Here is a 16,031-nt window from a genome sequence, read left to right as displayed (position 1 = left end):
TTTAAAGTCACCATTGGCCTCATGGTGAAGTCGCTGAGCGGTTTCCTTCCTCTCCAGCAACTTAGTCAGGAAGGACACCTGTATATTTGTAGTGACTGGGTGTATTGATACTAGAGGTCGACCGATTAATCGGAATGGATTTCAAGTTTTCATAACAATCGTTATCGGTATTTTTGGGCGCCGATTTCCATTTTTTAAATTTTAATTTAAAATGTTTTATACCTTTATTTAACTAGGCAAGTCAGTTAAGAACGCATTCTTATTTTCAATGAGACTGCCTAGGAACTGTGGGTTAACTGCCTTGTTCAGGGGCAGAACGACAGATTCTTTATTACCTTGTCAACTCAGGGGTTCCAATCTTGCAACCGCACAGTTAACTAGTCCAAAGCTCTAACCATTGCATTCCACGAGGAGCCTGCCTGTTACGCAAATGCAGTAGAAGCCAAGGTAAATTGCTAGCTAGCATTAAACTTATCTTATAAAAAACAATCAATCATAATCACTAATGCATTTTAGCAGGCAATATTAACCAGGTGAAATTGTGTCATTTCTCTTGCGTTCATTGCACGCAGAGTCAGGGCATTTGCAACAGTTTGGGCTGCCTGGCTCATTGCGAACTAATTTGCCAGAATTTTATGCAAGTATGACATACATTGAAGGTTATGCAATGTAACAATAATATTTAGACTTAAAGATGCCACCCGTTAGATAAAATACCGACCGGTTCCGTATTTCACTGAAATAATAAACGTTTTGTTTTCGAAATTATAGTTTCCGGATTCGATCATATTAATGACCAAAGGCTCGTATTTCTGTGTGTTATTATGTTATAATTAAGTCCGATTTGATAGAGCAGTCTGAGCAGCAGCAGGCCCGTAATCATTAATTCAAACAGCACTTTCGTGTGTTTCGCCAGCAACTCTTCGCAAGCACAGCGCTGTTTATGACTTCAAGCCTATCAGTCTAATGGCTGGTGTAACCAATGTGAAATGGCTAGCTAGTTAGCTGAGTGTGCGCTATTACTGTTTCAAATGTCACTCGCTTTTAGATTTGGAGTAGTTATCCCTTTGCGCTGCAAAGGCTTTGCGGCTTTTGTGGAGTGATGGGTAACGATGCTTCCAGTGTGGCTGTTGTCGATATGTTCCTGGTTCGAGCCCAGGTAGGGGCGAGGAGGGGGACGGAAGCTATAATGTTACACTGGCAATACTATAGTGCCTAAAAGAACATCCAATAGTCAAAGGTATAATAAATACGAATGGTATAGAGAGAAATAGTCCTATAAATACTATATTAACTACAAGCTAAAACCTCTTACCTTGAAATATTGAAGTCATGTTAAAAGGAACCACCAACTTTCATATGTTCTCATGTTCTGAGCAAGGAACTTAAATGTTAGCTATTTTACATGGCACATATTACTTCTCCACCACTTTGTTTTTGCATTATTTAAACCAAATTGAACATGTTTTATTTACTTTTTGAATTTTACCCCTTTTTCTCCCCAATTTCGTGGTATCCAATTGTTTAGTAGCTACTATCTTGTCTCAACTCCCGTACGGGCTCGGGAGAGACTAAGGTTGAAAATCATGCGTACAGCACCCTTAACCACTGCGCCACCCGGGAGGCTGATGTTTAATTTATTTGAGGCTAAATAGATTTTACTGATGTTTTATATTAAGTTAAGTGTTAATTCAGTATTGTTGTAATTGTCATTATTACACATTTTTTAAAGTATAAAAACAAAATCGGCCGATTAATCGGTATCGGCTTTTTTGGTCCTCCAATTGGTATCAGCATTGAAAAATCATAATCAGTCGACCTCTAATTGATACACCATCAAAAGTGTAATAACTTCACCATGCTTTAAGGTGTAGTCTGCTTTTGTTTTTTTTACTCATCTTCCAATAGGTTCCCTTTTCAAGGCATTAGAAAACCTCCCTGGTCTTTGGTTGAATCTGTTTTGAAACTCACTGCTCAAATGAGGGACCTTTAAAGATAATTGTAAGTGTGGGAAACAGATGAGGCAGTCATTCAAAAATCATGTTAAACACTATTGCACACAGCAAGTCCATGCAGCTTATGTGATGTGTTAAGAACATTTTTACTCCTGAAATGATTTAGGCTTGCCATAAACAAAGGGGTTGAATACTTATTGACAAGACATTTCAGCTTTTCATTTTGTATTAATATGTACACATTTATACAAACATAATTCCACTTTGACATGGGCTATTGTGTGTAGGCCAGTGTCACATTCTCAAATTGATTAATTTAAAATTGGGCTGTAACACAACAAAATGTGAAAATCAAGGGGTGTGAATACTTTCTGAAGGCAGTGTATGTGTGTACTGAAAAGGAGGGGTATGTGTGAATAGGGTGTATGTCCACTGTGTCTGAAAACATGCTTTGGTGATAAAATGTAACTTACAAAGACAAATATGATTGTTCATGTTCTGAATCATTCAGTGGGGTATTTCTAACATATCATTGACATTATATCCAATAAGTCAGATTTTGTAACCTAATGCAACTGATAATAAGTACAGAGCTCTGTTGACATAACGTGCAGATTTCTCAACATTTTAGGATTCTACATTTTGGTTGTCATCAGTTGTTTCCGCGGGTTGCAAAACTAGCATGACACGAGCTGAATTAAATGTAAAAGGCTTTGAAAATAAAGCTCAGTGCTCCGTTGACATTTCAGAGACGCTTGTTTTTGAAAATAACAGGAATTAGGAATTAATATAAAAAGCGTATACATGTCATGTCTCCTCTATATCCATCTTACCTCTACTGTTTTATGTCCTGCAGATTTGAGGAGAAAGATTAGTTTAAGGGGGAAAGTGAGACTGTCAGGCAACCAGTAGCTTTAATTCATGCACAGAATCCAGCCTAGCTGGCGCAATGCTGTTTTCCTTATATTTTTACCACTTTTTAAAAAACCTGGCCTCCATTGATTTGGTCACCCTAATTCTGGCCATAGACATGAGGTTTGGGCCATTTGGTGTTTTTTTTTAAAGAGGATTATAAAACTTTTTTACCCATTTGTGAAAATCATGTGTTTTTTGATTGGACACCCCACTGTGTGTGGTGAGTGTGCCTACACTTCATGGTGTGTAAGAGAAATGCATGTATGAGCGTGTTCATGCTCAACTGACTGCTTTAGTGTAATCTACCATTGGTCTAACATCAGGCTCGAGATTTATGGATGTAGTAACTATTTATTGTTAAAAGATCTCAAAAGGTGCACATAGAAAGTCTCTCTCTGTGAGTGTTTGGAGGATGAGAAAGAAGTAATCAGAATCATGGCCTCAGGACAAATGAGTGGTCCTCTTTGGATGACTCCCGGACCTGCAGACTCCAACCTCTCCTTCTCTTTCCATATCTTTTCAGTATCTGCCTTGTCTCTCCTTGACTCGCGCTTGCCTCCCTTTCTCTTCCCCACTCTTTTCTCAACTTGTGTTTGCATGAAATCCAGTGTGCATGTTAAGTGGCATCCTACTGCTTTAAAATCGATGGGAGTTCCGGTTGTGTTTAGTAGGATAGCTTCACCCAGTTTCTATGTCAACTCATCCAATAAGAAATGCTTGCTTTAGTTTTCTGTTGCAAAACGTTTTGCTATTGTGTTCCCATACTGAAAATAACACAGAATTGACCCATGAGAACTTGAGCATGCAAAACTCACTTTTTTAATGCCCTTAAGGACATCTCCAGCCTAAAACATGCCATTCTAACGACAGTAAACATTACTCGTATAGCTTGTCTTTCGTTGAGGATGTTGCTTAAACTGATTTCCTGTTGTGAGGTAGGCACACTTTAATATGGAGATATGGTAGTGTCAAGGGCCTTGTAACCCTCTCTGACTCCTTCATGTTTCCTAATTATCAACTCCTCCCGAGACCATTTGTCATATCTCACCATCAATTATCTTAAACTGTATTGCCAATGTTTTCACACTGCTACTCTTTCCTTCTTTTCACTGCTCCGCCCTCGTTGCTATCTCTCTTTGTCTTCTGATTCTCTTGAAACAAACTCAATGGCGACCTCTCCTCAAATCCAGTAAATGTGCTGAACTGGAGGAGGAGCTGAAAAACGTCACCAATAACCTTAAGTCCCTGGAGGCCCAGGCAGAGAAGGTAGCGTGTCCGTGTGTTGGTATTTTACCTGGTTGTGTAAACCTCAGATTAATCTAGCATGTACTTGTGGGCATGTTTTTGTCTGACTGTTTGCATCTCTGAGGAAGCGATTTAGTAAGTATTGTGCGTTGGCTATTTTTCTTCGCACGTGGTGGTGGGGGGGAGGGTGCTGTGTGTGTGTGTGTGTACTTAGGGTTAGTACCTGTATCTGTGTGCAGCATGTGTATTCACCCTACACCAGAGGTTCTGTATTGACTCTGCCTTGAACAACATTGCCTGTGTGTGTAGTTCATATCCTGATGCCTCAGGCAGTTAACCTTGGTTTACTTGGTCAGTGTAGTTAATTTCCCCTTGGCATTTACCCCCATTCCAGTCTTGAATACCTCCTACCTCTCCCAGACATCCATTCTTGTCATCAATGCCCTTTACAGCCTATGTTTATAATTCCTAGAAAGGTCACACTTGCATGATTAATTGAGAATTTAATCTTCATATTTCTGATTGGACCGAAGGCCTGCATGGACAAACACCCCCATACTAAGTTAAGGGTTTGGTCTAATATAACATAGAGAACGTTACTTTTAATGAATCGTTCCTTTGCACCCACTTTGTTATTGTTATCCTCCAATGACCCTGCAGTGGAATACAGATGAACACTTCCAGAGCTATGTTCAATAGGCACCAAACAGGGGAGACTAACAGGACTCATTTTCTGTTGCAGAAACATTTGACGGTTTCCAATGCGTGACCTAATGACCACAACCCCAGGTTTATAATTGTTGCCTCTGTATTCCTGCAAATGCATGTCCAGATCTGCTCCGAGCAGATGCATAGTAAACATACCTACAAGTAAACTTTCTTCAGTGGAATAATGGTTAGATAAGTGGTATTCTACTTCCACCTTTTTATGGACAGTAGTGTTCTCGTGTTTCACCAGTGACTGATTTAGACCTGGGAAACCAATGGCCTTTCTTATGGGGCATAATGTTTAGAAGTTGGCCAAGTTAAATGTTTTGCGTAGTCATTTGAAGAATTCCTATCCACAGTTATTTTGTTTGGTACATTTCTATTTTCAACATCCTGAACGTTTTACACATTGATACTCATCAGATGTTTTTTTTTTTTCTTCTAGCCAATCAGTGATGATTGGGCAATTGAGACACTGCGTTCCAACCGTATTCAAGGCCCCACCCAGAATTGCAATCTCAGCAAGAATTCTGGTATCTCTAGAGCTGTAGACAGATGGATTAATTTAACCACTGAAGGAGCCAAGTCACACATGCACTGTTGACTTCACTGGGATTGCCCTTGATATTGTTCTATTTGTTGAACTAATTTGGCATGCATTATAATGGCATGTTTTTAGGAATCCTTCTATTGCAGCATCAACGAACTGGTCTTTTACATGAGATTGAGTTCATGTCAGTTATTTTATGTTTTGGTGTTTGGGTGCTCTGCTTTAAACTGACAGTCCTTCCTCTCTTCTACTACAGTACTCCCAGAAGGAGGACAAGTATGAGGAAGAGATCAAGATCCTGACTGACAAGCTCAAAGAGGTAAGTGGATAACCTGTAGAGCAGGGATCATCAAGTAGATTCAGACGTGAGCCTATTTATTATTTTATAAGAAAAATGAGCCGACGGTAAGGGGGCCAGAACATAATTACAAATAATTAGTACTTTGCAAGTTGAGCGCAAGAATCCGCAACAGATATAATATTTGACTAAAACATGATCATTTCAAACCTTGCTTACATTTGTATAGGATCACATACAGTGAGCTCCAAGTATTGGGACCGTGACCGACAAAAATATCATCCCCGCCAAAATGCTAACCTTCCCTGTTAGGCTAACCTCTCACCATTACAATGTCTTGGCATTATGATATTTGTGCGTTCAACCTTCACTCATCATTATTCACAATTTTATTCAGGACTATCTGCAATCATGGTAACATCCACATTAATGTAGAAATGTGACACACTACATTTACCACCAAATAATCTAAAATGCATCAAAAACAAATGGCAAATGCTTTCAACAAGTTTGTAGACTCACATGCTTGATGTAATCATTGCGTGCTAGGTATATGGGACGAACGTGAATTTGTCCCAATATTTCTTTATTCACAAAGTCAGGTTAGTTTGGTTTTAATTCCTTTTGTAGTCTACAAGTTAACCTATTTAGTCTAGGTCAAGGTTTTAGTAGTTTCTTGATTGAATGCTTTGTTTTGACTTATTTTCTTAGGCTGAGACTCGTGCTGAGTTTGCTGAGAGGTCTGTGGCCAAGCTGGAAAAGACCATCGATGATCTGGAAGGTAGGATCCAGACGCTTTGCCTTGACGGTGCATTGGGATATACAGGAGAAGTCCTGTTCTGGCTTAATCAGTCTTAATCAGTATTTTAGCATATAGTACTTTCCCTTTGGCAGCTTCCCTCACTCTCCTGTTTTTTTCCCTCTTGTTCTCCACTCTCTTTTTCCCTTCACTCTTTGGCTTCTCTGAACAGATGAGCTATATGCACAGAAACTCAAGTACAAGGCCATTAGTGAGGAGTTGGACCATGCCCTCAATGACATGACCTCCATGTAAATACAGGCTGACCGTGTGTGTGTGGTTGGCATGTAGGGCCTGTGGGGTTTGACTGAGAATCTAATATTCCACTGCACTGAAGTCAGGGGGCCAGGAAAAACACCCGACTCTCTATAACACGTCACCTAACAGCCATGTAATGTTCACTTTTCTAAGGAGTTGGCATATGTGACAAACTACATCATGCAAAACCAAAGCTTGAGTCATGCAACAAAATCTGCCAACCAACACTATTTATACTAATGGGTTTTTGTGATTGGAAAAAATATCTAAGTGTGATATGAGTGGTGTGACATTTAAAAGGTGGTTTGTGAAGTAATAGCTGAATTACTGAATGCTTGCAATATCAATTGCACTAAATGTCCACAAGAAAAGAGTTGGTGATACCCAATGGCTACTAATCATCACAATGTTATGATTCTCAGAATCTGTAGTCACGGTCTCTCAACCCCTCTGTTTTCAGATAAATGTCGGGAAGCTCACTTCCTCACTCCCCTGTTGTGGTTTCAAGAATTTCGTCTCAGTCCTCCTGATGAACATCCATTTCGGTGGCGTGGTTCTCTCTCCCCCTTCCTTCCTGTCCATCTTCACTCATTCCTTACGTGGTTGTTAAATCTGCCCCCTTTGTGCTTTTCTTTTCACTCTTAGTCCTTTGCCCCACTTTCTCTCTCTCGCTCTCGGAACTATTTGTTTCTTTGGGTCACTGTGCTCAAGCCTCTTTGTATTTCTCTATCTTGCCTTGTCCCATGTTTCACCCTGTTCTCTACATGTGATTCTATATAAATGTTGAACAAAGGGAGGAGGAAAAACCTGTCTGCTGTCTCTAACAATGTTTTTTTGGGGGGGTAGGGTAGCTTCAAAGTGACATACAAACACAATGGTTTCTGTTGCTCTTACCATGTTCATTGTTTTTCCACAAATAGTCATGTTAGAAATTGTACATTTTAATGAGCAGAAGGGTTGGCAATAGTGATGGTGCCTCCACAGTGGGGGTTAGGCTAGAAATAAGAACGCAACAGGGCAAAGCACAAGGTTTCATTAAACGTGACAGTGGTATTTCTGCTAATTTACTCTTATCGAGAGCCACTTGCAACAAGTTCATTCAAACAAGATGTCACATAATTGATAAGGTTTGTTTACACATACAACTAGATGAGCCACAATGGTGCACGAGCAGTACAACAAAAACTGAATAGAAGTGCAGCTTACATGAAATATGAACATGCTTGAAAAATAAACTCATTCAAATTACAATATGAAGATCCACCCCATTTACTGTCTGTTTGACAGCCTAACTTGGGTTTGGGCTCGTTCTGTGTTGCATCTGATCTCCTGTAGTTGCCCGTCTTGTACTTGCTCCGGGTTATCTTGGCACGACAGGTGGAGTGGATTTGCAAAATTCTACGTCACGCAATTTATAAACTGGTCAGGTAAGATGGATAGATTTAGGTCGAGCACTGATGTTGGGCGATTTAGTCCTGGCTTGCAGTCGGCGTTCCAATTCATCCCAATGGGGTTGAGGTCAGGGCTCTGTGCAGGCCAGTCAAGTTCTTCCACACCGATTTCAACAAACCATTGCTGTATGGACCTCGCTTTCTGCACGGGGGCATATTTGTATTTATTATGGATTCCCATTAGCTACTGTCATAGCAGCAGCTACTCTTCATTGGGTACAGCAAAATTAATGCAGTTTATACAATTTTAAAAACATTACAATACATTCTCAGATTTCACAACACTCAGGCCCCATTGTCATGCTGAAACAGGAAAGGGCCTTCCTCAAACTGTTGTCAGAAATTTGGAAGCACAGTATAGAATGTCATTGTATGCTGTAGCGTTAAGACTTCCCTTGACTGGAACTGACGGACCTAGCCCGACCCATGAAAAACAGCCCCACACAATTATTCTTCCTCCGACAAACTTTAGTTGGCTCTATGGATTCAGTCCGGTAACATTTTCCTGGCATCCGCCAAACCCAGATTTGTCCGTCGGACTGCCTGATAGTGAAGTGATTCCTCACTCCAGAGAATGTGTTTCTGCTACTCCAGAGTCCAATGGTGGCGAGCTTTATACCACTCCAGCCGAGGCTTGGCATTGCGATCTTAGGCTTGTGTGCAGTTGCTCTGCCGTGGAAACCCATTTAATGAAGCTCATGACGAACAGTTCTTGTGCTGATTTTGCTTCCAGAAGGCAGTTTGGAACTCTTTAGTGAGTGTTGCAACTGAGGACAGACAATTGACACGCTTCAGCACTCGGTGTGCCTGTTCTGTGAGTTTGTGTGGCCTACCACTTTGCGGCTAAGCCGCGATGTTTCCTTTTTACAATAACAGCACTTACACCATACAAAGTGCCTGAAATCGTTTTTTTTAGTGTCAAAATATTTATACCATTCACTTAGCTTCATAGTTTCATAGTATGATAATGTCAGAAACATGACCAATAGTACTAGGCTACATCAACTATAGCAGTAGGCCTACCTGTATGGGGGAAAAACACATTTAAATGGAACTGTAGTCTACCTCGTTCATAATTTGGAGGGAGGTTGTAATCTATAGCATCAATGGGTTTTATAAACTTTTCACACATTCAAACCAGCTGATGAACAGAAAGGCAGTTGCAGATAGTGTTAGTTGTATTAACTTTTGAGGCAGTGGATAATGTAGAGTAGACCCTTCCCCGATATTCTGATTTGATAGGACAAAGTTGTCAATGGATATGCGTTTGTTCTGCCCTGCAAAGTACAGACAGCTAGCCAACTACTGTTCAATTCTTGATTTAATGAACAAGGCTAATTGACTGCAGATGGTTGTAGAATTTTACTGAACTTTTTATTCTTGATGGCATGAGAAATATGGCTGTCCGTATAGGCTACTCGTATTGAACCCAAAGTCAATAGATTCCTGGCAGAAGAGACGGTGTGCTTCTGATTCTGCTTCCACGCCCGCATCTGTTTACATCTCTGGTGTGGCAGGTACAATTACTGCGCTCACGTCCTGTTCATGTCCTGTTCACGTCCTCTTCATGGTGTAGCTCCTCTGAAACAACCCCTCCTGAAAAGAATCACATGAAATCGCACTTGTGCTTAATAGCCTACAGAGGTATGGAATGCAATAGTTGGAACGTATCGACCATGTCCTTTGTACAACAAAGGTGTAGCCTAAATACTTTGAGGGTGTTCATCGCAGATCAGGGAGGGGGCAGCGGAGTGTGCAGCAGCTGCATAAAAATACATGTGCAGACATATTTAGCCTAAAGAAAATCAGGTTTCCAGAAAATCCAGACCCGCAGCCACTCCGATTATAGAGATTTCAATTAGATTAGAAAAACTTGATTCAGATTTTAATATGACCACTTTCCTGATTATGGTGATTAAAACATATTATATTTGTAGTAAATTCAGGGGAATATCTTTCTTTCATGAGGAAAAACATGACAACTTTTACCAGTGACCTCTATCCTAGGCCGCGGTCAACTGGGCCAAATTGTGGCATGTTCAGATTGAAACTTTACGTAGAACAAATGTGCCTCTGACATGCAGAATAGGGGTCAGATCTATTTATTACATTTCTTTCTGCAACGTTCCACAATTGCGTTAAAGGCCCAACACACCCTACTCAAACAGAGCGACAGAGCGTCGTATACAGTCACTCCCAGAATTTGTGCTACCATAAAATGATGTACATATGCTCGGTCGCTGCGTTTGCTTGAAGTGTGTAGCGGCCTTTTGCTGAACGTGGTCCTATTGTGTCCATGTTGCTCAGGTATTCCCTTCCTCAGTGTACACATCCCTTTTTCCAGATGCATTTTACACTTCCTACACTGTGCTTTAGTGGGCTTCCAACGAGTGGTCACTCAAAGTATTCCTTTGGGCTGGGCGATTATGGCATATTAACATGTGAGCTATATCTGGATTTTTAAATATTTTTTCTGTAATTTAAGCTTTGTACAATTTTAAAGGTAAAAACGACTGCATTTGAAACCGTTAGCAATGATCTAATGAATTCAGGGATTTAGATTATACCTAGGCTAAATATCAGCCTTCCACAACCATAAGACACATTCATTTAATTATTTTATCAAAATACGCTGCTCAAAAAAATAAAGGGAACACTTAAACAACACAATGTAACTCCAAGTCAAACACACTTCTGTGAAATCAAACTGTCCACTTAGGAAGCAACACTGATTGACAATAAATGTCACATGCTGTTGTGCAAATGGAATAGACAACCGGTGGAAATTATAGGCAATTAGCAAGACACCCCCAATAAAGGAGTGGTTCTGCAGGTGGTGACCACAGACCACTTCTCAGTTCCTATGCTTCCTGGCTGATGTTTTGGTCACTTTTGAATGCTGGCGGTGCTTTCACTCTAGTGGTAGCATGAGACGGAGTCTACAACCCACACAAGTGGCTCAGGTAGTGCAGCTTATCCAGGATGGAACATCAATGCGGCAAGGTTTGCTGTGTCTGTCAGCGTAGTGTCCAGAGCATGGAGGCGCTACCAGGAGACAGGCCAGTACATCAGGAGATGTGGAGGAGGCCGTAGGAGGGCAACAACCCAGCAGCAGGACCGCTACCTCCGCTTTTGTGCAAGGAGGAGCACGAGGAGCACTGCCAGAGCCCTGCAAAATGACCTCCAGCAGGCCACAAATGTGCATGTGTCTGCTCAAACGGTCAGAAACAGACTCCATGAGGGTGGTATGAGGGCCCGACGTCCACAGGTGGGGACAGCCCAACACCGTGCAGGACGTTTGGCATTTGCCAGAGAACACCAAGATTGGCAAATTCGCCACTGGCGCCCTGTGCTCTTCACAGATGAAAGCAGGGTCACACTGAGCACGTGACAGTCTGGAGACGCCGTGGAGAACGTTCTGCTGCCTGCAACATCCTCCAGCAGGGCCGGTTTGGCGGTGGGTCAGTCATGGTGTGGGGTGGCATTTCTTTGGGGGGCCGCACAACCCTCGCCTGAGGTAGCCTGACTGCCATTAGGTACCGAGATGAGATCCTCAGACACCTTGTGAGACCATATGCTGGTGCGGTTGGCCCTGGGTTCCTCCTAATGCAAGACAATGCTAGACCTCATGTGGCTGGAGTGTGTCAGCAGTTCCTGCAAGAGGAAGGCATTGATGCTATGGACTGGCCCGCCCGTTCCCCAGACCTGAATCCAATTGAGCACATCTGGAACATCATGTCTCGCTCCATCCACCAACGCCACGTTGCACCACACACTGTCCAGGACTTGGCGGATGCTTTAGTCCAGGTCTGGGAGGAGATCCCTCAGGAGACCATCCGCCACCTCATCAGGAGCATGCCCAGGTGTTGTAGGGAGGTCATACAGGCACGTGGAGGCCACACACACTACTGAGCCTCATTTGACTTGTTTTAAGGACATTACATCAAAGTTGGATCAGCTTGTAGATGATTTTTGTGTGATTTTTGTTGTCAGCACATTCAACTATGTAAAGATAAGTATTTAATAAGAATATTTAATTCATTCAGATCTAGGATGTGTTATTTTAGTGTTCCCTTTATTTTTTTGAGCAGTGTAGTTTAACCTGCTTTTTGGCAATAACTCTTTCTGGCTTTCTCGTCAGTCCTATGAAAATTCCCGTTTTGTTCATAATGCACATTCACTAATGATGACAACTAACTCCTTGTCGCAGGTATTACAGAAAATGTAACGCGGCTCCATCTCTCAAGCACAAGCCCACGTGCTAGCTCCTTGTCATGTTTAGCTAACTTGGATCTATTTTCTAGCTAACAAGGCAAAACAGTTGCATTGGGAACACACCCTTCTACCTCCAACTGTTTGAACAACATGCTAGCCTGTCCACTATGTTCAGATGTTGAAATCAAGTGGCCTTTCCATATTTCTCAGCTCTAGTGCTAGGGCAAAAGAACGACACCTCATGGTCCACAGGACTGAGTTTGGGGAAACACTGCCCTAGTGGTTGACCTAGTAAGTCTGCCCTTTTGTGGCAATTTTTTTCTTCATCTTCCCTCTACTCCATGCTCAGGTAATGTGACCTTTTCTGTACTCTGCATATTTGTATTATTCATTCTGTTTACTATGCTCCACTATTTTTCCTTCTTACTTCCACTTGATTGTTTTACTGTCTACACTTTTTTTTATAGCAGTGTTGTATCCCGGGGACCCACTAAATGCTGGGTTTTGGATATTTTATACTGCTTTTACACATTTATTATCATTAATTGATCTTACGACCAATCATAAGCTCAAACATATTTGATGTGATTGGTCAAAAGACTAGTGAAAGAATTGGACTGTCTTTGTAAATGCAGCTTTTGTATATCTGCCTGGTTCATGAATACAAGTTAAGCCGCTGAATAGGGTTGCAAAGTTACTGGTCATTTACCAAAGTTACCGGACTCCAGTTTGGTAGGTAATAGGTATTAACAGGTTGCTTGAATGTGGCTAGCATGACTGCTTATGGTAACTTTTAGTAAGTTATACTTTTAAAGTGTGTGTATACCTTTGTATATACAAGTTTCTAGTGAATAGACCACAAGGTTCAAGAGAAAATAGCTAAATTAATGAAGAAAGCATCTAATCAACAATGGCATTATTTCAAATAACTCTGCAACTGTTCCAACTATAAAGTAATATTTTTAGATTGTGTGGCCTTATCACATAAAATAAGAGACCCAGAGATAATTAGTTACATGATCATCTGAAGTACTCAAAGACCACCTAGTTATCGTCTGATAAAATAACAATGGGAAAGTTACCAACATTCTGGTAATTTACTGGTAAACTTCAAGTTTCCAGTAATACCTTCCCTTTGCCACCCTACCACTGAGGATTGCTCATTTTTAGAAATGTTGAGTTATATTTTTAGAGGGTAACATTACCCAAACCCTCATTCATATTGGGCAAAATCATAATCGCAATAGGAAACCGTCGCGACGGTTAGAACAGGTTTAAGTAATTATTGGGGTTATAGTCAGTTGTCATAAACTGACAACAGCTGATTCTTGGCGTGTTACCCAGACGAATAATACATGATTAATCTCTCCCTCTCCAGAGAGACTGGCCAATGCCAAGGAGGAGAACCTCAAGATCCATGCCACCCTGGACCAGACCCTGCAGGACCTCAACAGCTTCTGAGAACCCACCCCCCCTCCCACTTCTCTCTTTCTGTCTCTCCTTTCTCCTCACTCTGCTCTTGTTGGGGATTTACCCTTGTGATGCTGAAGCATGCCAAAACCACTATTTACTATGACACCTTTTATTCTCAACAGCTTTGATTGTTCTTGTTACAGAGTTCATCAATGACACATTGTGGAAGGGCTTGCCTTTATCCATTGAAATGGTCTTTAATAGGGACACTCTGTCATACTTATGTGGTCTACTATGCCATCTTCTCCTTGCTTGAAGGTGGCTAGCATGACTGCCTTTAAGGATTCCTTGCCAAGTTAACGAGAACACGGTCAGTCCACTCACCCATAGAATATCCCATTTTGGTTTCTATCCATTCAAGATCAACCATAGAAAATGGGGAAACGGGGCACATGATTTTTCTAGCCATTTACTACATAGGATTATTCACTTCTGACTTCAGTCCTGCTGTTGTATTCCATGGACTGGTTCTGTTTTCTTCTGTATCACCTTCCTTTGAGGGTTTAGTCATTAAAGTTCACACATCTGAAAGTGCTGAAGTGGTAAGCGAGATTGAAGAAGCTCCACTTGGTCTATCAGAGGGCTGGGCCATCACTACGTTGCTTTGGCCTTTGCAATCCTTTATGATTAGTAGACACCAAAAAAGGTTAGGGGATAGGGTCCAAAATGGAACTAGGCTTCTTTCCTTCTTACAGTATATCCCTTTTATCCTGCACTTTGCCTACTTTACACCAATATAGTCTGGGACAAAAACCACATTGGGTGGTCTGAATTTGATGATGTCCAAGCGGTATCATGCAATCAAGTTTGTTGTTTTTCCTATTCCTTGGGGATATGCATAATTCGTTTACATTAGGCAAAATATCATGTGTGTTTTCTCCTACTGAAACCATAACCACAATCAAAAAAACAGTGCTGCACTTGTATGACACTAATTATTCGGCCTCAACTCTCCAATTCTGAACTTTTTTAAGCGAATTGGTCTTTTGACCTATTACATCAGATATTTTCCAGAGGTTATTGGTCAAACGATATCAGAATTGGGCTGCCTGTTAATGCAGCCTTTAGTTTGAGAAGTTTATAGTGAGGTTGTTGGGTTCACAAATCAATGGCTATCACTTTGCCAGTACCATGGCAATTATAGAAAATGGGTGGGGGATTTAAACCTTTACTTTAAGTAGGATTTAAACTACAACACGTAAAATAATTAACCTCAATGTTTTAACTGGAAATTCACCAGAGATGTATAACCACTTTGTTTGTCTTGTTCCATTGTAATGACGTTTTCTTTGTTGAATAAAGACCATGATTTTTACTGCCATACAAAACTGTCTCTCTGGATTTTCATATGAAGTTAAATTCTCCAAGTGCAATCTGATTGTGTAGACTATTTTAGATTGCACAAGCCAGGGATGGGTCAATTCAGTCTGAGTTGCTTTATAATTAGCCCATTTTAAAAACGCACATCGTAAGGGATGCATGCATAAAATAGACATGAGTATAATTTCCATCATGTTGCGTGCACAACCGCAATGTACAGCTCCTACCTGGGAGGAAAAGTCATCTACATTAAATGATGAATCACATTTTTATGTCTTGATGTGTAGCATGTATACAGTATACTGTATACAGACATTTTTTATTAAATGTTGAGTGGCTGACATTTATGTTCAGACCTTATTGTTATTGATAAGTGAATTTGTATTTGTGTCTGTGTGCTTTGTCCATGTTTTGGTAACACTACTTGTATGTGTCCACTCGGTTCATATCGAGTTTGTGTGTGGGAGTCCTCAATGCTTTGTCCTTGCTGTAACGAGGCAGAAATCAGAAGAGCAGGTCGTTGTCAGTTTTCCAAGAAAGCCTGGCCTTAGCCGGCTCCACGTAAACGGGCAGGATCAGCTTGTGATTGGTACGCATCACCACAACATTGCAGGAGTCTGGCTTCTTAATGACCTCAAACCATCGGGGTAATCTATGGCTGGTTATTACTAGGGGGCAGAACAGATGGACATCAGTCAAATCCCCCATTCCAAATCTACCCCTGGTCCCTTCGACACTTTACCCTGAAGCCTAACGTGATTGTATGTTGCATACGTATATCCATACGTATATCCAAGCCCTTCGTGGTAAGTCACGTGTCTTTATGTAGGGCTTGGGCCTCATC

General features: G+C 41.2%; 1 protein-coding gene across 9 annotated transcripts in view; it reads left to right on the top strand.

Annotated features, from left to right (window-relative positions):
- Positions 1 to 15,196, top strand: part of LOC139391655 (tropomyosin 3) — a 36,887-nt gene extending 21,691 nt beyond the window's left edge. For 2 of the 9 annotated variants that reach the window (XM_071139059.1, XM_071139065.1), the window contains 5 exons: positions 4,061 to 4,136; positions 5,630 to 5,692; positions 6,383 to 6,452; positions 6,643 to 6,721; positions 7,189 to 7,538. In XM_071139059.1, coding sequence (XP_070995160.1) covers positions 4,061 to 4,136; positions 5,630 to 5,692; positions 6,383 to 6,452; positions 6,643 to 6,721; positions 7,189 to 7,192 — 292 coding nt within the window. In that variant the 3' untranslated portion in view covers positions 7,193 to 7,538. Of the gene's footprint in view, positions 1 to 4,060; positions 4,137 to 5,629; positions 5,693 to 6,382; positions 6,453 to 6,642; positions 6,726 to 7,188; positions 7,539 to 13,772 lie in introns of those variants that run through there. The other 7 variants (XM_071139061.1, XM_071139066.1, XM_071139063.1 and 4 more) reach the window with 5 other exon arrangements.
- Positions 15,197 to 16,031: the final 835 nt, after the last annotated feature.

Source organism: Oncorhynchus clarkii, chromosome 32 (assembly GCF_045791955.1).
Source record: "Oncorhynchus clarkii lewisi isolate Uvic-CL-2024 chromosome 32, UVic_Ocla_1.0, whole genome shotgun sequence".
Lineage (NCBI taxonomy): Eukaryota > Metazoa > Chordata > Actinopteri > Salmoniformes > Salmonidae > Oncorhynchus > Oncorhynchus clarkii.
The sequence above is the reverse complement of the archived record's forward strand: the minus strand, read 5'-3'. Positions and strand labels throughout refer to the sequence as shown.